Below are 26230 nucleotides of genomic sequence, written 5' to 3' on the forward strand. Positions count from 1 at the left end.
TTAAGAAAGGGAATTTCTCATAGCAAGGGGAGACAATTTACACAACTTTACCAATAGGTTTATTGTTGCACCTAGAGAGTCACTCACCCTGGTCATTGTATCGAGAGAGATCAGCTTGGCTGATGTATAGGTCATGATCACCATCTAGTTCCCAGAATTTACAATAAATGACATAGAAATGTTCATAAGAGAAGTAATCTGTGATTTGGTTTATATCTTCCTCTTCCTCCAAAAGGGCCAGAGTCTGAAATGGGATGAATAAAAGAATTAATTTTTAAATGATGTTCAACTAGCTTTGGCTATTATAGTCTTGAAAATTTATGTTCATTAACTTAAAATTTTGATTTTGGTACTAAATCAGGAACTATGTGTGTGTGTGTGTGTGTGTGGTCTGTGACAGGGTTTCTCTGGGTAGCTCTGGTTGACCTGGAACATGCTCTGGAGACCAAGCTAGTCTCAAATTCAGAGATCCACCTGCCTCTGCCGCCTGAGTACCTGGATTAAAGGTGTGTACCACCACTGCCTGGCCAAAAGAGTAACTCTTTAGTAAGCAGCCCTCTCCTATTCATGTTCTTAAACTAAGGTTCCTTTTTCAAAATATTTTTTCAAAATTACATAAGCAATATTAAAAAGGATAGGAATATACATATGTTTGGTTTTATAATGGAATCAAGTCTATAATAAGTATCTCTTGTGTATATAATTGTGGTTACAAATAGTGGCCTGAAACAGAAGGCAGTGGGCAGAGCTAAGGGCTCTGAGCTTTTCTCTGTCTCAGTTTGTACCTCTAGTGGAGATTCCAGAAACAATGGCTTTTGTATCCATAATTTGGTAGTTACCAAAATTATCATTTAAGTGGGTAGAAGAATGAAAACATTTTCATAAACGAGAGAAACTTTAAGAAAACTTAATAGAAGAGTGTGAGGAGTAGTATGAATGGGCTGTCTCCAGCCTGCTGGCTGTGCCTCAGTGCTGGTTACTCAATATCACCTGAGTCTCAAACCAGAGAATTACAAAAGACTTTCTAAAATAACAAAGACTGAGGGGCTACAGGAAGACTCAGGGGTTAAGAGCATTTGCTGCTCTTACAGAGGATCCGGGTTCAATTTTCAGTACCCACATAATAGCTCACAATTATTCACAACCCAGATCCACGGGCTTAATCACCCTCTTCTGACCTCCTCGGGAACAGTCACATGCATAGTACATATACATGCATGCATTAAAAATGAGAAACTGTAATTTTTATGTTATTAAGGAAATTACTGTCTTCTTAACCCAGTCTTTAAATACCTACTGAGAGCCTGGGCAAGCATCAGGTGTTCAGTAACTATAAACATTGATTGTGATGATGACTGTTCATTTCAGGGCAGTGGTTCCCACCCTTCCTAATGCTGCAGTCCCTTAATACAGTTCCTCGTGTGGTGGGACCCTCAAAGGTTACTTTCATTGTTACTTTATAACTACATTTTGCTACTGTTATGAGTTGTAAGGTGGGTATCTGACATCAGCATCTGATATGTGAAAGGGTTGTTTGATCCTCCTAAGGAGTTGTGACCCACAGGTTGAGAATCACTGTTACAGAGTAACAAAATTGGTTTATCCATATGGCTTGCTAATTTTCCAGGTCTGTCGCACATGAAGAGAAAGCTAAGGAGGCTGTAGAGCACTGAGGTACTGGTGTTGTTAGTAGAAGCTTCATGTAGTACGGTCCATTTAAAATACTTTTCCTTCAAGTGTGAATCATTCTATTTTCTTTATATATTATCTCGGCAAAAGGCTCCCACTAGTGGTCAGTAGTTTTTCTTTTCTTTTTCATAAAATAACTGAGTAAAATGTATTATTTCTAGCAAGGTAGAGTCATCACTGAAATAATCGAGTCTATATATTTCCATTTCTTTGGCAAGCCCACTTTTCCAACCTGGTTACCATCACGGGAGCCACTGGCCACTCCCACTAGTTGGAAGTTCTTGAACATGGGGACATTTTCTGCTCTGGCTTTGGCTGCGGTGGTGCTGCTTCTTGGAAACCCCTTCCCACTGATATTTTATCTTGCTGAACTCCTGATATTCTGCATGACAGAAAGCAGATGTTTATCCTTCTGAGGCTTCTTCTGCATCTTTTATGGACATACATACGTCTGTCAATTCAGGTGTAGATGTGCACTTCTGTTTTTGTTTCACAGCGTACACCTCCAGGCAGAAATCCCATACTATTTTCATTTTGACAGCTCCTCCCCCACATGTGATAAGTGCTTACAGCCTGGAAGCAGTTGATACTTAGAGCTTTGCAATAGAGTAAGAAAAAAATGTAAGTTAAGTAAAATTATTAAATTGGTCCTTATATATCTTTATATGAGAGGCATACTTGCAAAAAGTTGCTTTTCCTTATCTCTGTTGAAGTAATTTTTCCACTCCAAGATCTGTTGACTGTGTAGAATATTCTCTGAACAACCTGATTTCAAAAGGAAAACAAAACCAATTAAAATCAAGTTCAGATCTCTAATACCCTATTGAAGGCCAGATTATGAATATCTGTAGAACTAATTTAAGCAACAACCTTTGATGTCAATTGCAATTTTGAACAAAAAAATAAAATTATGCGATTTAACCCTACATATATAGTATAAATTTGCCTCTGTAAGAGACATAAATCCTTCATGTTTTCATTTCCTAACCGCTTACATCTCACTCCCATTGTCTCAACTGTGCAGGGATACCTCATTCAAGTAGTGCTCAAGGGCTGTGCACGACGTACAGCATTCAACTTGTGTTGGCTTAATAAGGGGCAAGTCAGAGATGGCTGTTAAACTGGTCTGATTCAAAAGAGCATTATTTTGCTTATTAAAGTTGTATTTGGGACCTAGCTTACTCTCTGAAACCCTCTCACCCTTTCCTCCTATACCCCATCTCTATTTCTTTCTGTCAGCTGATGACCCAGGAACATTTTCTAGGGACCCCACAGTCATCACACTCGCCCAGGATCCAGTAACCAAAGAAAATAAGACTCACCCAACAAAGATAAGACCAAATATTAATATCAAGAAACTCTTCAAACACCATTCTCCAGGTGACTAGATCCCAGCACAAGAAGGAAACAGGTACAGCATTTTAATATATAACAAAATAGACTTCAAACCAAAATTAATCAGAAGAGATAGGAAAGGGAACTACATACTCACTCATTAAAGGAAAAAAAAAAACATCAAGAGGATACTGAAATTCTAAACATTTATGTGCCAACCACAGGACCCAATTTCATAAAAGAAACACTAGTACAGCTTAAAAATCACATATTGACCTTTATAGAGTATAGTGGGTGACTTCAATATCCAACTCTTGCCAACAGAAAGGTCATCTAGACCCAAACTAAACAGAAATGCTGGACTTAAATGTTATAAATCAAAGAGATGTAGTAGACATCTACTGAACATTTCACCCAAACACAAAAGAATATACTACTCTCTTCTCAGTAGCTCATGGAACTTCCTCCAAAATTGATCACATCCTTGGATATGAAGCAAGTCTCAACAGATATAAGAAAACTGAAGTAACATCCAGCCTTCTACTTGACCACCACAGATTAAAGCTGGATGTCAACAAAAGAAATGTACTAAGTGCTTACATTAAAACAAACAAATAAAAACAAAATGAAAACAAAACAAAACACCCGGAGAGAGTAATTTAGTGACACACCTGAAACCCTAGAGCAACAAGAAATAATACTTCAAAGAAGTAGATGGTAAGAAATAACCAAATTCAGGAATGAAATCATTGTAATAAAACAGACAAAGAATTAATGAAACAAAGAGTTGGTTCTTTGAGAAAAATCAACAAAATGGAAAAAGCCTTAGCCAAAGTAACGAAAGACTGAGGGAGAATATCCAAATTAATAAAATTAAGAGTGAAAGGTGAACATTAGAACAGATGCTGAAGAAGTTCAAAGAATCATAAGGATAAACTTTTCAGCTCTATAATGTGCCAAACTGAGACACTTAAAAGAATACCAAGTAAACAATTTAAAGAGACCCGTAATTCCATGTCCCCTAGAGAAATTAAAGACTTCCAACTTGGGGCAGCACGGGGGTGTGCAGGAAGTGGGGGAGAGGAAGCGAAGTCCAGGGCCAGATTGATTCAGCATATATACCATACCTTCAAGGAAGAATTAATAGCAATATTCCTCAAATTTATTCTGCAAAATAGACATTGGGGGACCATTTTCCAATTCTTTTTATAAGGTCACTATTACCCTGATATCTAAACCATACAAAGAGCCAAAAAAGCTATATAGATCAATATTCCCCATGGATGTTGATGCAAAGATTCTACATAAAACACTTGCAATTTAAGGGGGTTGGGGATTTAGCTCAGCGGTAGAGCACTTGCCTAGCAAGCGCAAGGCCCTGGGTTCCGAAAAAAAAGAAAAAAGAAAAAAAAAATACTTGCAATTTAAATCCTAGAACACACCAAAAACAGTCTCCACCATGAGCAAGTTGGCTTCACTCCAGAGATACAGGGATGAGTCAACGCATGTAAATCAGTAAACATAACCCACCAGATAAATAGATTGAAAGATAAAAAATTACATGATCATCTTATTAGATGCAGAAAAAAAATGCAGCATACCTTCATGATAAAAGTCCTGGAGAGACTAGGAATACAAGGGACATATGTAACAAAGGCAACACTAGAGCCAATATCAATCTAAACAGAAACTCAAATACTTTTTACCAAAACCAAGGGCAAGACAAGGATATTCACTCACTTCGTATTTATTCAGTATAGTACTTAGCTAGAACAATAAGACAGCTAAATAAAGGGAATGCAAATAGGAAAGGAAGAAATCAAAATATCTTTATTTGCAGATGATATATGCATAAAAGATTCTTAAAATCCCACCAGGAAATTTCTACAGTTCACAAACACTTCCAGCAAAGTACCAGGATATAAAACTGATACATAAACACACAAAAAAGAATCAGTAGGCCTTATATACAAATGACAGTATGAGAGAGATACCAACTATCTTTTACTATAACCTAAAATTTCTTTTGGGATAACTCTAATTAATTAAGCAAGTTAGATCTGAGTAATAAAAACTTTAAGCCATTGACAAGATAAACTGAAGAGACCAGAAGATGGAAAAAATCTCCCATGCTCATGGATTGGTAGGATTAATATTAAAAAATGGTCATCTTATCAAAAGCATTCTACAGATTCAATCCCCATCAAAATTCCAACAAAATTATTCACAGAAATTTATTTAAACTTCATCTGGAAAGATTAAAAATCCAGGATAGCTAAAACAATTCTGAATAATAAAAACAACTTCTGGGGTTGGGGATTTAGCTCAGTGGTAGAGCGCTTGCCTAGGAGCAAGGCCCTGGGTTGGGTCCCCAGCTCCGAAAAAAAGAACCAAAAAAACACAAAAAAAAAAAAAAAAACCAAAAAAAAAAAAAAAACCAAAAAAACTTCTGTAGGTATACACCATCCCAGATTTCAATTCATTCCACAGAGCTATAGTAATAAACACAGTATGGTATTATCATAAAAACAGACATGCTGATCAATGGAACTGAAGATCCAGAAACACTTTTGATCATCTGATTTTGACAAAAAGGCAGAGAATACATACTGGGGAAAAAGGCATCTTCAACAATTGGTGCTGGGTGAACTGGATGGGTAGAATAAACCAGATCCACGTTTATCATCCTATACAAAACTCAATTTAAAGATCAAGGACCTCATCATAAGATCGGACATCCTGAATCTGATAAAATGAAACTGGGGAATATACTCAAACCAATTGTCACAGAAAAGGACTTTCTCAATAAGACACTGATAGCCCAGATACTGAGACCGGAAATAATAAAAGGGACTTCATGAAGCCGAAAAGCCTGTGTATGGCAAAGGGCATTGTCACTTGGGGAAAGCAGCAGTTGAGAAAGTGAGAAAAAAACCTTTATTAATTATACATTTGATAGAGGATTGATATCTAAAATAAAGAATCAAAATTACAGAACAACAAGAAAACAACCCAAATAAAAAATGTGGTACAGAACTAAGCAGCGAATTCTCAAAAGAGGAAACACAAATTGCTGGGAAACATTTAAAAATATGTTCAACATTTTCAGCCATCAGAGTACTGCAAAGTAAAACTGCTTTGAGATTTCATCTTACCATAGAATTCAAGATCAATGCAACATGACAACACATGCTGGCAGGGATTCAGGTAAAGGGAACATCCATCCATCATTGGTGGTGGGAGTGCAAGCTAGTAAAGCCACCTTGGAAATCAGTGTGGCAGTTTCTCAGGAAGCTGGGATCAATCTATCTCAAAACCCAGCTATACTAGGCTTGGGCATCTACCCCAAAGGATTCTACATCCCACTGCAGAGACACCTGCTTCTCCATGGTCATTGTTTCTCCAGTCATAACATCCAGACATTGAAAACAGTAAACACGCTCACCAACTGGTGACGGAGTAACGGAAATGGTGCATTTACACACAAAATACTATTTACCTGTTAAGACAACTGAATTATGAGATATCACATAAATAGATGGAGCTAGAATAAAAATGATCCTGAGTGAGGTAACCCAGGTCCAAAGAGACAAATATTGTGTGTTTTCTCTTATAAGTGGATTTTAGCTTTTAAGCCTTCAATGTGTGTGCTACACTCTGAAAAACTACAGAGGTTAAGTATTGAGTAAAGGACTGGCAGGGAGGAAAGGTTCTCCAAAAAAAGGAGAAGTAAGATAAATAGGGAGAGGGATGGAAGAGAAGCGTAAAGGAGGGAGGCACAACTAACACTAAAGGACATTTAAAAACTATGGGAACCTACTCCTGTAGAAATATTCTAAAATATATACATATATGAAAGAAATCTACGTTACAGGGGACACAATGCCTTGACATCTTATGGTACCAAGTTAAATAAAACCTTCCGTGTCAGAACAGAGTCACAGCGTGTTGAGTCTTTGGCCCTGTGGTAGTCCCAAATCTCACAGGTTATTATCAAGGCCATCGGTAATTCTGTACAGCCTAACAGCCCCTACTGCTGACCACAATATGTCATCAAACACAGAAAACTAGAGCTAGTGTTAACTAGAAGCTTCACTCCTACTGACTAGAATTCATGGTTTTGGAATCTATTGATGCTACCAGAGGAGAAGGATAATCATCAGTATTTTCTAGCTACAAAACCTGGTCACTTTTAACAGGAGCTTGCCTTCAAGATATATTAGTATAATAATGGCACAGATGTTATAGGAGTAACCAACTATGGTTTTTTGTTTTTTGTTTTTTGACAAAAGGCCTACTTCATGTGATGGAACTCATTTCTGACACTGCACACACATGACCTGGCACAAGTGTGAGGGTCAGAGGATAACCTTTGGAATTTGGTTATTTCCACCTAGTTAGTCCAGAAATTGAACTAAGGTCATTATGCTTGGTGTTAGATGCCTTTAATGGCTGAACCATCTTGCTAGCCCTCAAAGTCAATATCAATATATGCATAAAATTTTTCTTGTTCAGTATCACTAGAGTTTTGAATAAATTCATTTCTTGATTTAGACTATAAACTTAATTTTAAGTATGAATATTATTTATGGAAGCAAAACATTATAAAACTTTGATCTACATTAGTTTTTCCTCCTTTCTACTTAAATAAAATTTAGGTGTGTTTATGTGTAGATGGGGATATTTGCACCTATGTGTAAGTGGGTGCCCATGGAGTTCAGAAGAGGGCATTGGATTCCCCCGGAGCTGGAGTCTCAGGTAGTTGTGAGTGGCTCATGTGGGTCTTGGAACCAAATTCTGATCCTTTGGAAGAGCAGTACGTGCTCTTAACCATGGAGATACCTTTCCACTTCCTCCCTGCCTTGTACCTTTTGGCAGAATTTTAAATTTTTAGGAATTTAAAAGTTTTATGCGATAGGAGACGGCTCAGTGACTAAGAACACTTGCTGCTCTTACAGGGGACCTAAGTTTGGTTCTAGCACCCACAACCGTCTGATCCAGGGGATCTGATGCCCTCTTCTGTCCTTTGTGATATGAGGCATGCATGTGACACATATACATACATACAGGCAAGACACATATGTAAAATTAAACAAAACCACTTAGGTGGTTCAACAACTTCTGTTGTGAGTCTTTGCTCGGCTGCTTTGTTAGCAGTGTAAAATAACAAACACACTTGTCTCTTCCCTCTCCCCAGTCTCCACATTCTGAGACCCAGCTTCATAGTATATTTATTGTTTCTCCATTACTGAAGTAGGGCTACCATCTAGTGGCGGAAGCATGTAGCAGCTGGCTCTCCATTTTGCTTGCTATTTTAACAACTTTGCCACAATTTGAAATATAAAAAATAGCAAGGATCATTCTTTACTACTAGTGAGAAGGATAAGGCTGACAATCTTTCACCAAGACCTCTAGTCATGTTGACAGACAAGGTGAATCCTGAGTCAGTTCCCTTTTTCGTATATATGAAGACGGAAAGTAATTCATGATATAGGCTGCCAAGAAAGGAAATGTTTGGCTCTACTACATGCTATTTCTGAAAGTAGATGACATACAGAGAGGAATTAAAGAGTTCTAACTATAGGTGATGAGTGCAGGTAAACAGTCACGCAATGGAAGCCTGGCTCTTCTACCTCGAAAGCACAGTGGGTGGATCGCCAGTTCATTCTTTGACTGTGAGAGCTCTGAAATTTCTTCAAGGTCTTTCTAAATAATTTGGACATCTATACAATGTTTCTAAAAAAGCAATTTATTTCTGTGTCAAGAGAAAAGGGAACAAGTTTAAAAGCTCTCAGAGGTGAGAAGTATCTACTGCACAGCTTAGCAGTTTTAGCTTAAAGTGATAGATCCAGGCCAAGTGCGACACTGAGTACACCACTGAGATGCCATCTGTGCGAGCCTCAGAATAACTTCACTGCTGGAGCCACTGCCAGCAGGAACTCTTTGAAGGCTCACTGCTCACTTAAAAAACTTAAATGGGCCACCTCCTTTTCCAAGTGCTGGCATATGTTGGCATACTTAAGCAGTGCATTTATTCGCTAACAATCTCTTGGCCCAACATGTAAAACTGTAATTCAAAGGCTATAATTTGTTGGTATTCATATTTTTATTTTCATTCACTGTCAAAATGGCTTATTTTTTCAGTTGGTAACTTTTTCAGGAAATCAGGAATACAGGCTGACTTTTGGAGTACTTTCTTACCTAGCTGATGTTCTCTCTAGTCTTAAAACACTGACAAAATAGTTACCGAGACAGAATGTATATTCCGATTTCACAGACCTTTATAATCTATTAATTATGATCTTCACTGTTTTTGCTATGAGTGGGATGTTTCTTTAGTTTGGTCACTTTCATGCCCAAGAATATAATTAGTCACTTTTGTACTAGAGCGTAAGTTGCATTTGTTCTAGAAAAACCTCATTTGTACAAACTTAATACTAAGGTTTCAGCAACTTCACACTATTATTTGGCTAGACTTCATAGTAGAAAGGGCTTTGGAAAGAACAGGTAACCAATACAAAGTTCTGTCTTCAGGTACTCACTGTTATACTTTTGTTTGACTTATGTTGTCCCACTAGGACACTGTGAGTGTCAGACAAGTGCTCACCACTGAGCCTCACCCATTTCCAGACTTCATTGTTGTGTGCTTTCTCTGCTTGTTTCTTTAGGGTGATGGTGTGATAAAATTACCACAGTAGTCATTCCATTATCTCAGTGTGCACAGACTCACATTACGTACTTCAAGTAAGTCTTGATACTCTTAAGATGCTATTTTACTGCTACAAATAGTTTACAGTTTAGTTCCTACTTCTGAATAATAAGATTCATTTTTCTAAATTGAAGACAGTATAATACTAACATAAATATATGCATTTCATATATATAAGAATAATATGCAAATACCATGAAAATGGTAACAGCAGAGATGGTTAATTATATTCTCTGAGTGACTAGTATAGTTTTTTCCTTTGTCCAACAATTATTAAACTGATAGAATTTCCTAAAAAGTGGGATTTTTATAACTTTTTTCTTTAAAAACCATAAACTTTGTGGACACTAGTTGCTGGAAGACCAGACTGCTATAAATGTCAAAAAATAGCAAACTAGAAAGAATGAAGAACGTTTATCCCTTTATTTTTCTGTTCATTAACCTCTTTTCTATAAATAAATTCTAAATAAAACACTATTTCTGTGAGTATGTGTGTGTGTTTTCTTTTTTTTTTTTTTTTTCCTTTTTTGAGACAGGACTTTGATCCATAGCCCAGGCTGGCACCAACTTCAGATCCCTTTGCCTTGGCCTCTGAAATATCTGGGATTATAAGGAAACACTGAAAAACTTAAATTATGCTGTTAATGTGCCCTGCGCTTACAGAACAGCCAATGACCAAAGCTCAATAATTCCCATTGGATCTGCAGAATTAATGTAGAGTTCTTCTAAAAGCACGTGTGTGTGTGTGTGTGTGTGTGTGTGTGTGTGTGTGTGTGTACACACATGCATGCATGTTTGCATGCACCTGCATACACACATGTGGAGTCTGGTGTGTGCGCACACGCATGCATACATGTTTGCATGCACCTGCATACACACACATGGAGGCCAGAGAACAGCCTGTGGCAGGTAGTTATGTCCTTCTTCTGTGTGGTCTCTGGGGGCTGAACTCCAGTCATAACATAAAGGCAAGCGCCTTTAACTGCTGAGTCATCTCATGAATATATACTCCTTAAGTAAGAATGATTTCATGGGGCCAGTTGTATACTTGTCTAGTCTCATAAAATAAAAATATTTAAAAATAGAATTATTTCTCTCACTTAATAAATATTTAATGTGCATCTATTAAGTGACATTCGAGTACTAGGGCCAGATAAATGAAATATAGAAAATAAAGTCCCTGTTCTCAAGTAGTTTATATTATAGAGGAGACAGATAATAAGCAAAAACATTAAATATCAGAAAAGAGTTATAAAATAAAGCAGGAAGAGTTCAGGCTGTCTAAGCAAGTATGTGGAAGTACGTGTGAGTGTGGGTGAGAATGTGTAGAGGGGCAGCATTCTGGGTCAAGGAAAGAGGAAGAGCAAAGCATCTAAGTAGAAAAGGCCTTGCCCAGACACAGTGAGGAGAGACAGAATTACTATCATCAAGCAAGGTTGGTTCAACATAAGCAAATTAATATGTATATTTAACCACATAACTATACACATGGACAGAAATCATATGGTCATCTTGATAGATGCAGAGCAGGAATTTAACAAGTTAAACAAGCCTTAATGATAAAAGTACTGGAGAAATTAGAAATAAATGGAGCATACACAAAATAGTAAAGCTTCTATGTGACATAACTTTAACATAGCAATATAATAAAGGGAGAAAAAGATTCTCTAAAAATGTGGAACAAGACAAGGATGTTCACTCTCTCCCCTCTTCCAAGACTTAGCTAGAGCTGTAAGAAAAGAGAAAGACATAAAAGGGATACAGCCAGGAAGGGAAGAAGTAAAGTTCTTTATTTGCAGATGACAAGATTCTTCCATCCACCAGAAAAATTCCTAGATGTAATAAATATTCAGTCAGTTGCAAGACGGAATCAACGTATAAAAATCAACACCTTTTATAAATATGAGAAAAAACTTGATGAGAAAGAAATTAGAGAAAATATCCCATTCAGGATAATGCCCATGGGCCCCCAATAAATTAATATTATTTATTTATTTTTATAATTTTTATAAGATCTTAACTTGCCTTGTCTGAAATATGATGGATAAATAAATAGGAATAAATCTAAGAAGGTAAAAGATCTCTACACAAAACTCTTTAAGCTAATCAAAGAAACAGAGATGAGAGAATGACTTTTTATGCTTCTGGATTGGCAGAATTAATATTGTGAAAGTGGTTACAGAGTCAATGCAATCCTTATCAATGGCATTCTTCACAGAACGAGAAAAAAAGTCAGCTTAAATTCATATGGAAACAGAAGACCATGAACACCTAAGCAATCCTAAGCAGAAAGAACAATGCAATGATAATATACATTCTTAACCTCAAATATGCTACACAGTCATAGTGACAGAGGCAGAATACACTGGCACGAAACCAAAGTCAGCCAGTGAAACACATAGAAGATAGACCCTGAAATAAACCCATATATCTATGGACAACAGACCTAATTTTTGACAAAATGTCAAGACCATACACTGTTTGATACAGTGCTGGCACCAGTAGATGAATGAAATCAGATCTACACACACACACACACACACACACACACACACACACACACACACACACACAAAACCTTCTGTCAACATGTGGAGTGAGCTAATTCTAAGTGGACCAAGGACCTTAATTTAAATCCTGAAATGATTAAACTGTGAGAGGAAAACAAATATTTAAGGATACAGCTACAAGAAAGAATTTTCTTTTCTTTTCTTTTCTTTTTTTCGAAGCTGGGGACCGAACACCAGGGCCTTGCGCTGGCAAGTGCTCTACCTCTGAGCTAAATCCCCAACCCCAAGAAAGAATTTTCTTAATAAAACCCCAATAGCACAGAAAATAGTCTTAAGAATTAACAAATGGATTTTGATATAAAGTTTAAGAGTTATTACATGGGGCTGGAGAGATGGCTCAGTGGTTAGAGCACCGGCTGCTCTCCCAGAGGTCCTGAGTTCAATTCCCAGCAACCACATGGTGGCTCACAACCATCTGTAATGAGATCTGATGCCCTCTTCTGGAGTGTCTGAAGACAGCTACAGTGTACTTATATATAATAAATAAATAAAATCTTAAAAAAAAAAAGAAAGAAAAAGAGTTATTACATACCAAGTAAATCTATCAGTTAAGTGATCAGAACCCTATGGAATCAGAGAAAAATCTTTATCCATCATATTTCAGACAAGGCAAGTTAAGATCTTATAAAAATTATAAAAATGAACCTTCCAAACTCTTAAACGGACAATCAATAAATAGGACAATGAAATAAACACAGTTCTGAGAAGAAGAAACACAAGGCCGGGAAGATGGCTCAGCTAAACAAGCATGAGGACCTGACTTCAGATTGCCAGCAGTCACACAGATACTGGACATGATGGCTGGTGCATGCCTGGAACCCAGGTCTGGAATTGGGGCAGAGAGGTGGGTCCCTAGGGTTAGCTAATTAGGGCCAGCCAGTCCAGCTAATTAGTGATCTCTAGGCCCAGTGAGAGCTCTGCCTCAAAAAATAAAGTGGAAAATGACAGAGGAAGATACTTTCTATGGATTTCTGGCATGCACATGCACACACACACACATACACACACACACACACACACACACACACACACACACACACACACACACACAGAGAGAGAGAGAGAGAGAGAGAGAGAGAGAGAGAGAGAGAGGAGAATATACCAGGTAGTAGTAATATTAACTTTAGTATTAGATTTGAGGCCTAATTCACAGGATGAAATTTATGTCTGATAGTTGGTCCAAGCCCATTATGCGAGGTTACAGATCTTACTGGAGAATCTACTGTAGTCTTGTAAATGGACATGTGTCAGCTTTCTAAATATTTATGTTTACAGCAGAGACTGTGCTGTTCTCAGTGTTGTTCAAAGAAGCTTCTCTTTACACTGAGTGGTGGTAAATATACTCAACTGGTAAAAATGCTGAAAATGTTTGAGTGGTTAGACTCAAACAAGACCCTTTCCAAGGCCACGGGAATGAGGAAGAGGGGGTGGAAAGAACGTCAGAGCCAGAGGATGGGAGGATGGCTGTCTTCTGGACATGACACCATGCAGTGGCCATAGCAATCACCAACTCTCAGAGATGTAGTCATCTGCACTAGGCTTATAGGATACTGGTTCCATCAACATTTCATTGTGCATAAGGAAAGGGTCAGTGAGGCTCCGCCTCTTTCTCAGTGGTATTGGCAGTCAATGCTTGGCTGGAGAGATGTGAATCTTTTTTCTTCAGTGATGTAGCCACTGACTAAGTTAGCTGCCCATGCTCTACTAAATAACTTCCTCCCATGCTGCTGTGACCAACTCCAGTTGAACTCAGTGGGTCCCAAACAACAGAGAGACCTGAACGCTAGAGGGGAAGGGGTTAAGCAGGAGTGGGAGGGGGAACAAAGAGGGTAATGGGAGAGGATTATGATTGAATACACTGTATACAATCTCTGAAATTATCCATGAGGAATCTGTCTCAAGGCATGATTCACCATTATTTTCCTCCTCCTCCTTCATTATTATGATTTGACCCAGGATCTCACCCAGTAGCCCAGGCTGGCCTGGAACTCATACGGCCAAATCTGGTCTTGAACTTGCTTGTGATTCTTCAGTGTCAGGATAATTTAAGCATGAACCACTATGCTTGGCTTCACTTTTAAATACAGTGAAAAATCCTTTGTTCTCGATATTAGAATCTATCCTCTGTAAAAATTTCTCCTCACCCCAATAAAGGTTGGAAAAAAGTACTCAACTATGTGTTTCCTTAGTCTCCAGGGAAATGCAAATTAAAACTATTTTGTGATTCTATCATATCTCAGCTAGAAGAGTCATCACCAAGAAAAGAGACAAAAAGAAAACAAGCTGGAGAGAGGGCTCAGTGGTTAAGCATGTGCTGCTCTTCTAAAGACCCAGAGTTTAGACAGATCCTAGCATCCATGTCAGGTGGCTTACAGCTGTCAGGGAACCCCACACCTCTTCTGGCCACTGTAGGTGTGCCGAGCCTATATTCTGGCAAACATGTAAACATGCATGCATACCATGCACGTTGTAGTGGTTTGAGTAAGACTGGCCCCACAGGTTCATATGTTTAAATGCTTAGTTCTCAGTTACTGAGTCATTTAGGGAGGATTGGAAGCTGTGGCCTTGTTGGAGAGATGTTTCTATGGAGGTGGGCTTTGAAGTGTTAGAAGCCCACAGGAGACAGACATCCCTCTGCCTCCATCTTGAGGATCACATGTAAGACTTCAGCTACTGCTCTAGTGCCCTGCCTGCTGGCCTGCTGGCCGTGGACTAACGCTCTGTAACTAATAATCCCCCATTAAAGTCTTCCTTGTACCTGTGGTCTTCATCATGATGTCACCACAGCAACAGAAGAACTAAGACACACACAGTTTGTTTTAAAGGAGATGACAGAAATGCTGATGAGAATGTAGGGAAAGAGCAATCCTTACTACAGTGTAGGGGTGGAAACTGGTACAGCAATTTTGGAAATTGGTATGGAAGGCTTTAAGAAGTTAAAAATAGAAAGTATATAGGAATTATATGACCTATCGGTACCACTCCTGGGCTTTTACTTAAAGGTCTCTATTCTATTACAAAGATACACATAGTCTATGTTTAATGATACAGCTTTCCCACTAACAAGGAAATGAGACCAGCTTAGATGTTTATCAGTAAATGAGAGGACAATGAAAAAAAAATACATATACAAAGGAATTTTACTTAGTTGTAAGGAGAATGAATTTCACAAGAAAGTAGCTGGATCTGGAAGCTATTGTATCGAGTGAGTTAAGCCAGACTTAGAAAGACAAATTCTGCACATTATTTTTCCTGTGTGGATCCTAGTTTTGAAAGGTTTATTTATTTTTATTTTATGTGTATGAGTGTTTTACCAGCCTGCATGTAAGTGTACCATGTGCGTGCAGTGCCACAGAGGTGAGAAAGGGGGGACCAGGCCCCCCAGAAGTGGACTTATAGATGGTAGAGTCGCCATGCGGATGCTGGAAACTGATCAATCCCAGGTCCTCTGAATTAGCTGCTGAGCTGTTTCTCTAGCTCCAGGACCTGTTTTTAATGTTTGTGTTTGTGAGGGAGGCTTGAGTGTGGGTATGGGCTATGAAACTTGAAGCAGGACTACAGAAGGGCATTACAGCAGGAGGAGGGAAGAGAGCACATGTGACATGAAAATAGAGAGGGGTCACTACAAATGGAAGGGCACAAAGTGGAGGGTCACAGAGAGCAGGAGAGCCAGGAGGATAGGAGAATCAATTGAAACAACTTTCCCTAAAATTCTATAACAAAAGATTACTTTGTATGCTAGTCATAGACATTAGTGAGCAAAACTGCACAGGGATGAGGGGACAATGGAGGACTGGACAGGGACTGTGGGTTGAATTCCAAGTGACATGGGAAACTGCGGGAAGCTTGGAGCAGAGCAGTCATGTGATCTGACTTGTACTTTTAAAGGTTAACTGTTTTGGGACAACTAGTCTGTACCGGCAATGATGGTGGAAGCAGAAAGACCAGCCAGAAGTCATGCAAGTGAGAAAGTGCCCTGTGGATTGCGGGGAGACAACTGCTAGTGCAGGAAGGTTAGTGAGCAAAGCTAACTTCTGAGACGGTTTGCTAGAATAATGACACCACCCTCTGGCTTAGAAAAATCTTACATTTTAAAATCTAATCCTCTCTCTCCCTCTTTCTCTCTCTGTTTCTCTCCCTCCCGTGTGTGTGTGTGTGTGTGTGTGTGTGTGTGTGTGTGTGTGTGTGTGTGTACGTGTACGTGTACATTCCATGGCATGAGTATGGAGGTCAGAGAATACCTTATGGGAGTTGGTTCTCTTTTCCATCATGCTGTGGTGTACCAAACTTGGGTAACTAGGCTTTCTGGCTAGGCTGCGAAGCCTCTTTTGTTTGCTTGTTTTGAAGACAGGGTCTCTCAATGTAGTTCTGGTTGTTCTGGAACTTGCTATGTAGACCTGGATGGCCTCCAAATTCATAGAAATTCACTGGTCTCTGCCTCCTGAGTGCTTGGCTTAAAGGCGGACATTACCATGTCTAGCTGCTGAGCTTTCTTACTGGCCAAAATCTTACCAAGTGTTTTAGCATCAAAAGACAAACAATGGAAAAGCAAAGACAGACATTCCAATAGGGGAAATACTAAAATAACATAGTAGCCATTTGGTATATTAGACCTATATTCTCAAAATGACAGAATTCTCCCTAGAGGAGACTGCCCTATTTACCTGAGTTACCTATGTAAGCTATTGGCAAAGGCTGTCTCACTTTAGTGCATCTGTGAATATGAAGTATGCCTTGAGCTTGTGTTTTGAATACCTTAGCCCCAGATGATCCTGGGGTTATCTGGGCAGAGACTGCACTGCTGGGCTGTCCCCTCTCACTCATGATGACCTGTGACTCATCAGATCTGAGTAGCTGACAAACAAGGAGCATGAGCACTGTAACTGTGAGCATGTTATTTTAGATTCCCATATGGTCTGTTTTGTTTACACATAAGCTACTTATTATCTATCTCTAGACACAATTTTAGGGGTCTGGAGACATCTATTTTGGGGGGCTAAACTGTTGATAATTATTTTCAGTATTTCTTAGAAATGCTGAAGCCCACTGAATATGAACATCTGTAACAGTAAAGACACTGGATAGAGAGGTGAATTAGAAGTTAAGAACTCTGGTGGCTCTTCCAGGGGACCCAGGTTCAATCCCCAGCACCCACATGGTGCCTTATGGCAGTCTTGTAGCTCCAGTTCTAGGGACACTGATGCCTTTTCTTAGTTTCCTCAGGCACCGCATGCACATGAACACAGACATATATGGTGGCAAAATACCCATACAAATAAAAATAAATCTCAAAAAAAAGTGAATGTATGCCTTATAGTACCAGATAGAATATTAGTGCAATTTTATACCACAGACCTCTTTTAAGTATTGACCCACATGTGAAGGGATATGAATACAAATAAAAATTACCCATTTTTCACTTTTTACCTTATTTCCACTTAAAATGATCATTACAGACCAAATCTTCTGTACAACAATGTGAAATCCTGGTTACTAGAGAACAAGAGAGAGGCGACTTAAGCAGTTTTATTACAACAAACCAGTGCCCATCTTACCGTGGTGATGTAGCGGGAATGGAATTCAGGAGCATCTTTCAGGAAGGTGAGGCCAGGGTGTGTATCTACCACATCCTTAAAAAGATTGAAATCAAAACTAAGTTAACAAACGGAAAAAAACAGAACACAACCTCCTTAGAAGTTTTTCCTTCCTGTGGAATAGGCTGACAGTTGAGCAAATATTCTATTCTAGAATACTGCATAATACACTGAAAATTTAATTTATTCATTATTATAAGCATGTTTATAATACATGATTTTCTACATGCACATAATATGCTTAAATATAAAAAATTTAAATTATCTATATTTAGTGATTCACGAGTCAATGTCTTAGAGGTATGTATGTTCTGCAATCCTAACACAGTAAAAGCTGTCTGAAAAAGCCACCAGAAATCTCAGTAGGATTTACTGAGAGTCATGACAGAGACAAGCCAAGAAAAATGATTTTCTTTCTTAATCCAGAGGCATGAAACTTGGGGAGGGGGAGCTGAAGAGACGCTAATGCCCAAGAGTGCAGCCAGGCGTGCTGGCACTTGGACTTTACAAGTGAGAGGAGAGACGAGACAGGAAGAGTCCACATTTGAGGTTTGCCTGTTCTAAAGAAAAAAATTTACATGGACAAATTTGTTTTCAATTTAAGATTTTGTTTATCTTAAAATCTATTATCTTGTTCTTGTGGGAGATTATTAGTTGAGTCTTTGAAAACTTTGTCTAATTGGAGTTTTAAAGCACTTTTACCCTAGAGACTATTAGAAATCGTTACTCCTAAATTAACTACAATGCTAAAACAGGCGTATCTATTAATTTCTAACAAAACAGCTTAAAACTAGGTTTTACTGCTTATAGTTTTGTGGACTTGGAAATAATTTTATATTTTCAGATGAACTGTGAAAAATACTGCAGAGAAACTTTCTGTGACTTTCTTCCATCTTCCAAAGATAGTAACCCACAAACCATAGAACAATGATCAAACTAGGAAACAAACATCTGTACAATCCTAAGCTACAGACCTGACCAGATTTCACCACTTTCCAATTCTGGCCCTCTGGTCTGTTGCATCTAGTCGTTCTCTCTGGTCTCTGGCCTGTAATGCTTCTTTCCTGTTTTCATGACTGCAGTGCTTTTAATGAATTCTGGTAAGTTATGTCTCTCAGCTTGGCTTTGTCTTAAGTTTTCCTCAAACAGATTAAATTCACACATTTCCATTAGGAATAACCGCAAAGGTGATGCTGTGTCCCTTTCCAGTGCACCACACAGGCAATATGTGATTAGTTCTGTGACTCAAACTGACCCAGCTTTGGCCATGTGGAACTCTTTGATTTAGGATCTTTCTGACTGTCCTGTCCTTTGTACTTTTAAGTTCACCTTGCATTTTCCTTTTCCCATATTTTATGCCAACCTTCTAAGATTCAATAGTTCATTTTAGTGGAGAAGAATTTTAGAAATTGAGTCTGGATGCTATGTGTCCCCATTATTACTGAGTATCACTGCTTTCAGAACCTGTAGCAGGCATAACTATACATGTATGTGCCTCTGTGAAACTATAACTATATAATACTATAAAATACTATGTATTAATTACTCTGGTTCCAATCCAGTACAAGAAAAGTTTACTCATGACTTCTTTCTTTTCTTTGTAACTATAAAAGTGAGAGACCTTGCTCTCATCTACAATGTAATTAGCTACTTGTTCAATCCTGCTGTACCAAAAAAATGTAGGGCTGGAGAGATGACTGTTCTTCCAGAGGTCCTGAGTTCAATTCCCAGCAACCACATGGTGGCTCACAACCATCTGTAATGGGAGCTGGCACCCTCTTCTGGTGTGTCTGAAGACAGTGACAGTGTACTCATATATATAAAATAAATTCTTAAAAAAATAAATATACTAATATAATATTTGTATGTAGTTGCTTTGGTCTTTTTTAAATCATTTTTTTAGTCTAAGGATTTTATTCATATCTACACTGTATGTGATCAAATGTGTCTTCCCATTCCCTTCCTCCCCTTCCTTCCACTTCCTCCTTTATTACCTGCCACTTTCCATCTCCCAACTTCATGTCTCCCTGTTAAAAGTCCATCAGGTCCACTTAGTGCTTCATGTAAGAGCGTGAATGTAGGACCCTTTACTGAGCACAGGTAGTTTCTCACGGACCACATCCCTGAAGAAAGCTGGCGTTCTCTCCCCTTTAGCCATCACAACAGAGCTCTGCTGTCTCTGGCAAATACTGTTTCTATAGATGTCTATCCCTTCTCTGTAACGATTCCTTGTCTTTTATCCTCTGCACACCGACCAGTTGTGGGTCTTTGTATTAATCACCACCTACTGCGAAAGAAGCAGAGCCCAGGCCCTTGGCAAGAGCAGCAAGTGCTCTTGGATACTGAGCCATCTCTGCTGCCCTACATTTTCTGGGACAAATGTTACTGGGTCACAGCATCTTCTATATGGTAGCATTTTATTACATTTCATCACTAGTTATGAAATTGCATTTATTTGCAGTTCTCTTTGTAATGTATTTACCTGAATTAGGTATCAGTGATGTTTGCTTTAGAAATGATCTAGGGTTATCCATTTCAATATTCTGGAATGATTTATAGAACATAGACTACCTGGTCTTTGAAAAATTGGACAATTTCTCTTGTGAAACTACTTGTTGTTGGCTGCTTTTAAGATGTTTATTAACGTCTTTACAACTTTTGTACAACTTAGACTGTTAAATTTCCCAAGTAAAATGAGTCAACCTGGGTCCCATGTCTTTCTAGAAAATTGTCCATTTCACCTAGGTTTTAAAAATTTATTCTCATAGAGTTTGTATAGTACCCTTCTGTTTTTTACCTAAAAGAATTAACTTAATTTTCACAATACAAATGAAAGTACTTTTTTTGGTTCCATTTCTCCTTTCCCAAATTATTTTAATAAGACAAAGTGAATCTTTCTTATTATATTGTTATAAACCAGAGTCACAGCACCATAATCTCTTGGAGAAGTAGAATAAATAAAATAAAATTGATATAAAGAAGCCTTTCCTCTTTGTTCAGATAAGTGGGTATAACCAAGGGACAGCAGCTCTAATGACTGGAGGCCCATGTGTCACCAGCATGCCCTCTCCCACAGGTGTCCTCTTTCCAGGTCCCACTGGTATTATCTTAAGAGAAGGGCCTATCACTGGCGTCATGTGAGAACTTCTCATGGAATTCTGGCATCATACCAAGGGGAAGAAAATAGGGGGACTAGAGGGAGGCAGGACCATGTCCTACAGGAAGAGGGGAAGATGGAGTTGCAGGTATCTTTCTTTGTTGGAAGTAGCCATGGTGGTGTCAGTCAGGCTCTGAGTTAGGTCTTCCATTTGTCAGTGCTAGTTTGCCGACACTTGCACTCTATTTGTGCCCCACCTAGTGCAGCGTGTCCTCCTCACGGATGAAGTAACGGGTGAGCCATTAATCCAGTAATCAGAACAGAATGTAGGCATGTTGCTCTGCAGGCTACCAGCCACTCTGTTCCAAGCCCACTACCAAAATGACATATATAGGACGGTAAAATAGTCTTTTGTGACTTTAACTTTCCTTTGGTTGAATGGTGGCTTACAACCATCTTTAGTTCCAGTCCCAGGGGCTCTAACATCTTTTTTTGGCCTCAATTGGCACCAGGTATGCATGTGGTGCCCAGACATATATGCAGACAAAACACTAATATAAAGTAAACAAAAATTTAAACAATGTATTTACTTATATTTTAAGAAATTTAGGGGCTGGAGAGATGGCTCAGTGGTTAAGAGCACTGACTGCTCTTCCAAAGGTCCTGAGTTCAAATCCCAGCAACCACATGGTGGTTCATAGCCATCTGTAATGAGATGCCCTCTTCTGATGTGTCTGAAGTGTACTCATATACATAAAATAAATAAATCTTTAAAAAAAAAAGAAATTTGGGGCTGGGGATTTAGCTCAGTGGTAGAGCGCTTACCTAGGAAGCGCAAGGCCCTGGGTTCGGTCCCCAGCTCCGAAAAAAAGAACCAAAAAAAAAAAAAAAAAGAAATTTATAGCACACAAAGCAATGGTTTTTATCAAGGCATTTTCATACATATAAGTCTTAGAGTTTTGTTCTTACTCATCCATTTCCCACAATACCTTTCCTTGGTCTGCCTGTGACATTGCATTGCCCAATGCAAACAACTGCAGGTGCTATGAGAACATATTTACAACTCATGAAATGATAACATTTCATTGTCTTTCTCCCAATCTTCCAGGTCTTACATTCTTTCTGCTCTTTCTGTGATATTCTCTGAGCCTCAGATGTGTGGTGTAACTGTCCTGTTCAGAGCTGAGCACTCAACCATCACCACCGTATTCTCAGCACCTAGAGCAGCCATGATATTCATCCTTTCATGTGTGGGGAAAAGATTTAAAATCGATTCTTAGGAAGTTTCCAGAATATATATTATAGCCAGGCATGGTGGCATAGACCTTTAATCTAAGCACTTGGGAGGCAGAGGCCGGAGGATCTCTGAGTTCAAGGTCAGCGGTCTATGGTGGTTTGTATATACTTGGCCCAGGGAATGGCACTATGCAGAGGTCTAGCCGTGTTGGAGTAGGTGTGTCATGTGGGGTGGGCTTGGAGACCCTCATCCTATCTGCCGGAGGAGCCAGTCTTCTCCTAGCAGCCTTCAGATGAAGATGTAGAACTCTCAGCTCCTCCTGCACCATGCCTGCCTGGATGCTGCCATGTTCCCACCTTGATATGGACTGAACCTCTGAACCTGTAAGGCAGCCACTGCAGGTTGGTGTCATTCGCAGGTGAGGGCTGGCACAAGTTAGGTCAAGGCCATGATTGGACAGTAAAAAAATAAAGCAGGGACAAAGCTTTTGTAAGGCGGGAGAGGGGAAGGAAGGAGAATCAACATGGAGACGGAGAAGGATGACCCAGATCCAGGTGGTCCTGAATCGCCAAGGTAGCCGGGATGAACTTCTGTAGGCAAATTTATCTTATCTAGGTGGGCAGTTTATATCCTTATCAGTTGGTTGTAGGTTTATTGTGTGGATGTAGTGTGGATTGAGAATTTAACATGTAAATCTGATTGTCGGGTTGTAGTTTGTTGAGTCTTGATTTAACGGGTTGTTGGGAGTTTACACCATAACTATTAGGGGGCGGATGTTGGGAATGTAAACACAGCATCAGCACAGAGTTACGAGAGGGAAGCCGCTGCTGGGACCAGGGGGTGGATGCTGGAAATGTGAACAGAATCCACGGTAAGAGAGTCACAGTGATAAGAGGTCTCTGTGTTTTGAGTGAGGGCAGGGCAGGCTGACAGGGTGCCAAGTTGGAACGGCTTGTGGATTCCCTGGGCCTGGAACTAGGGAGAGTGAGACTGCCAGGGTACAGCTGTTCCACCCTTTTATTTTATTGCTGCAACAAGTCTCAAGTAAATGTTGTCCTTACAAGAGTTGCCTTGGTCATGGTGTCTGTTTACAGTAGTAAAACGCTAACTAAGTCTATACTGTGAGTTTCAGAACAGTCAGCACTACATAGCAAGATCTTATCTCAAAACAAAGCAGAAATAACATACAATGTTATTGATTATAGTCAGTGTATTGCACAATAATCTTTTGAACAGACTCCTATTTATCTGTGCATCCCTGTTGAACATCTTTCCCAGCTGTGTAAGTGACAAAGATAGCAGGATCGCTGGGGCCTGCTGGCTGGGAGCTGAGCTCAGGTCCAGTGAGAGATCCTGTCTCAAAGAAATAAGGGGGGGAGTGTGTAGAGCAGGATGTCTTCCTCAAGCTTCTCTGAGTAGAGTGTGTACACAGCACACACGCAAACATGCAGACACACACCTCCACACACATAAACACACACTTAAAGAATAGATTCTGGGACTGATTTATTTTACAGAAAAAGCAAAGAACCTCTGGATTCGAATGAAGGCTCTTCTGGACATGGATCACTGTTACTTCAGTAATAACCCTAATTTCAGACCTGAGGCACAGCTTCATGCTGAGGGAAAATTAACATTTTCTTCCAGACTGTATATATAAGGGCTCAATATAAAAACTTAAGTGACAGAAAATAAAAACTTAAATTTTTTTGGATTTATTTATTTTATTATTTTATGCATATGAGTGTTTTGCCTGCATGTTTATCTGTGCACCACATGCCTGATGACCACAAAGGCCACAAGAGGACGCTGGAGCTGCCATGTGGGTGCTGGTAATAAAATCTGAGTTCTCTGTAGGAGCAATGTTGCTTTTAACCACTGGGCCAATGCCCCATCTCAAAACATACTTAAGTTCTGAGATTTAGTCATGAAGATCTGAGACATGCTTTCTACATGTAAACAATATTAGTAAACAAAGATTTTAGCATCTCTGAAACAGAAAAGAAAAAATGAAAAGTGTCCTGTTTTTCATTTATTTGGCTCCATTAGTGAAAATTATTTCACACAAATTTGTTCCCTGGATGAGTAAATAGGGAGCCTATGCAAATAATATCAATGACGAATGTCCCTGAGATCTGTTAGAGTAACAAGGCCTATTGCCCTTAACCTAAATTATTCCTAGCTGGAGTGCTCTGAGAGGCAGCAGGCTTTGTGCCTTTTTCTCTCCTACAAGTACTTTCTTTTTACTGTGTTCCTGTCTACCTTTATGGCTGGTGGCAATTGTGTTACAAATGTCAGTATGACGGATTAAAGTTTCCATTTTCTTATTCCATCATTTGTTCATTCATTCGTTCATTCGTTCGTTCGTTCGTTCATTCACTGGTTTCTCGAGACAGATCTTCCTAAGTTTAGTCTGTAGGTTGTATCCTCTTGCTCGCTCTCCAGTGCTAGGATTGTAGGCAGGCACTAGCAAGCACCACCATGCACAGTTCTTCTTCCTATTCTAGACTTCTGTTACAATAGATCTCAGTGGAACAATCGGACAGCCATCTTAGGGATGTGCATAAATCAAAGAGTGAAGATACGCCCAGTTCATGATAGTTGTTCTGATTACTCCATAGCCTTTTCTTTCTTTTTTAAACATTGTTTATGTATGTGAGTACATTGTCACTATCTTCAGACACACCAGAAGAGGTCATTGGATCTCATTACAGATGGTTGTGAGCCACCATGTGGTTGCTGGGAATTGAACTCAGGACCTCTGGAAGAGCAGTCAGTGCTCTTAACCACTAAGCCATCTTTCCAGTCCCCTTAGCCTTTTCTTGTTTCTTACCAGATTCTTTATTTTTAATTTTTAAAAAATTTTCATACTACATTATTTTGACTATATTCTTTTTCCTCCTGGATCCTCAACTTCAAGTTTTTCTCATTCTTAGAAACAAACAACAAAACACCGCCCCTCCCCCACCTCAGTTCATTTTATGTGGGCCCACTCTTCCTAACCAATGAGGCTTGCCCTGGAGAATGGTTGATACACCCAATGTCACTCCATTAAGAAAACTGATTGTGGGGGCTGGGGATTTGGCTCAGTGGTAGAGCGCTTACCTAGGAAGCGCAAGGCCCTGGGTTCGGTCCCCAGCTCCGAAAAAAAGAACCAAAAAAAAAAAAAAGAAAAAGAAAACTGATTGTATCTCTTTCAAATGCTATCAGTTCCTGTTAGGTTCTTAACTATGGTTGATGTTATCATTTTTCAAACTGTGTTTTAAAATTCTCAAGTTTCCTAAGATGCTTCCGTGCTTACTGTGAATGACTAAGGAGGAGGCTGGATGCAGTGGGAACAGCCTGGTTTTGTCTATTTTATACTGAGTTCTGTTTTAGATTCCATTCAACAAAATATTTTTACTACTAAAACAATTTGAAAACGATTCTTAGCAATCTGGTTTCTAGATGTATGTAGCTCAATTGCATAGTTACACTTTAAAACGAAAAATTATAGTTATACTTTAAAATGAAAAATATCATCACAAGGTATATGGCTACATATACCTTAATCCTAGCATTTGAGATTAAGAGTTTGACGTTAGCACTGGCTATACAGTAAGATGCGTTATTAATAAACAAAACATTTCAGAAACAACCAGCCAAAGAAACAAACAAAAAAACCCCTTTCAAACTCCAAAAATAAATTCCATTTTTAAAAGGTACGAAAAGCACCTGAAGTAGAGGGATAAAATCCTCTTGTTGGAGATGGCTGCAGCTGGGCTTTGCCAGAAGCCAGATGAACCTGGAGGCATCATCATGATGGTCACTTAGCAACCTGCGAAAGAACATTGGTTAGGAAGATCTGGTACTTACAACATACAATGACTGCACATTTACAGGTTGGTAATTTCAGTCTGACTTGGGTGCTATTTAGATTTAAGAATCAAATGTTCTTTCTTTTCATTTTCAGTGCTGGGAATTAAAGGGTAAACTTCATGCAAGTCCCCTACTACTGTT

At 39.0% G+C, this 26230-nt stretch overlaps 2 protein-coding genes across 7 annotated transcripts in view; one reads left to right on the forward strand and one right to left on the reverse strand.

Moving 5' to 3' along the window:
* Positions 1–25412, forward strand: part of Msl2 (MSL complex subunit 2) — an 86518-nt gene extending 61106 nt beyond the window's left edge. For 2 of the 4 annotated variants that reach the window (XM_063265601.1, XM_063265604.1), the window contains 2 exons: positions 16192–16316; positions 17760–25412. The gene's annotated coding sequence lies outside the window, so the exon portion shown is untranslated. Of the gene's footprint in view, positions 1–16191 lie in introns of all 4 variants that reach the window. The other 2 variants (XM_063265600.1, XM_063265603.1) reach the window with 1 other exon arrangement.
* Ppp2r3a (protein phosphatase 2, regulatory subunit B'', alpha) overlaps positions 1–26230 on the reverse strand; it is a 138038-nt gene that overhangs the window by 34206 nt on the left and 77602 nt on the right. For all 3 annotated transcript variants that reach the window (XM_006243633.5, XM_006243634.5, NM_001012202.2), the window contains 4 exons: positions 25946–26048; positions 17859–17933; positions 2368–2454; positions 88–244 (listed from right to left, as the gene is read on the reverse strand). In XM_006243633.5, the coding sequence (XP_006243695.1) occupies positions 88–244; positions 2368–2454; positions 17859–17933; positions 25946–26048 (422 nt within the window). The remainder of the gene's footprint in view (positions 1–87; positions 245–2367; positions 2455–17858; positions 17934–25945; positions 26049–26230) is intronic.

This window comes from Rattus norvegicus, chromosome 8, assembly GCF_036323735.1.
Source record: "Rattus norvegicus strain BN/NHsdMcwi chromosome 8, GRCr8, whole genome shotgun sequence".
Classification (NCBI taxonomy): Eukaryota; Metazoa; Chordata; class Mammalia; order Rodentia; family Muridae; genus Rattus; species Rattus norvegicus.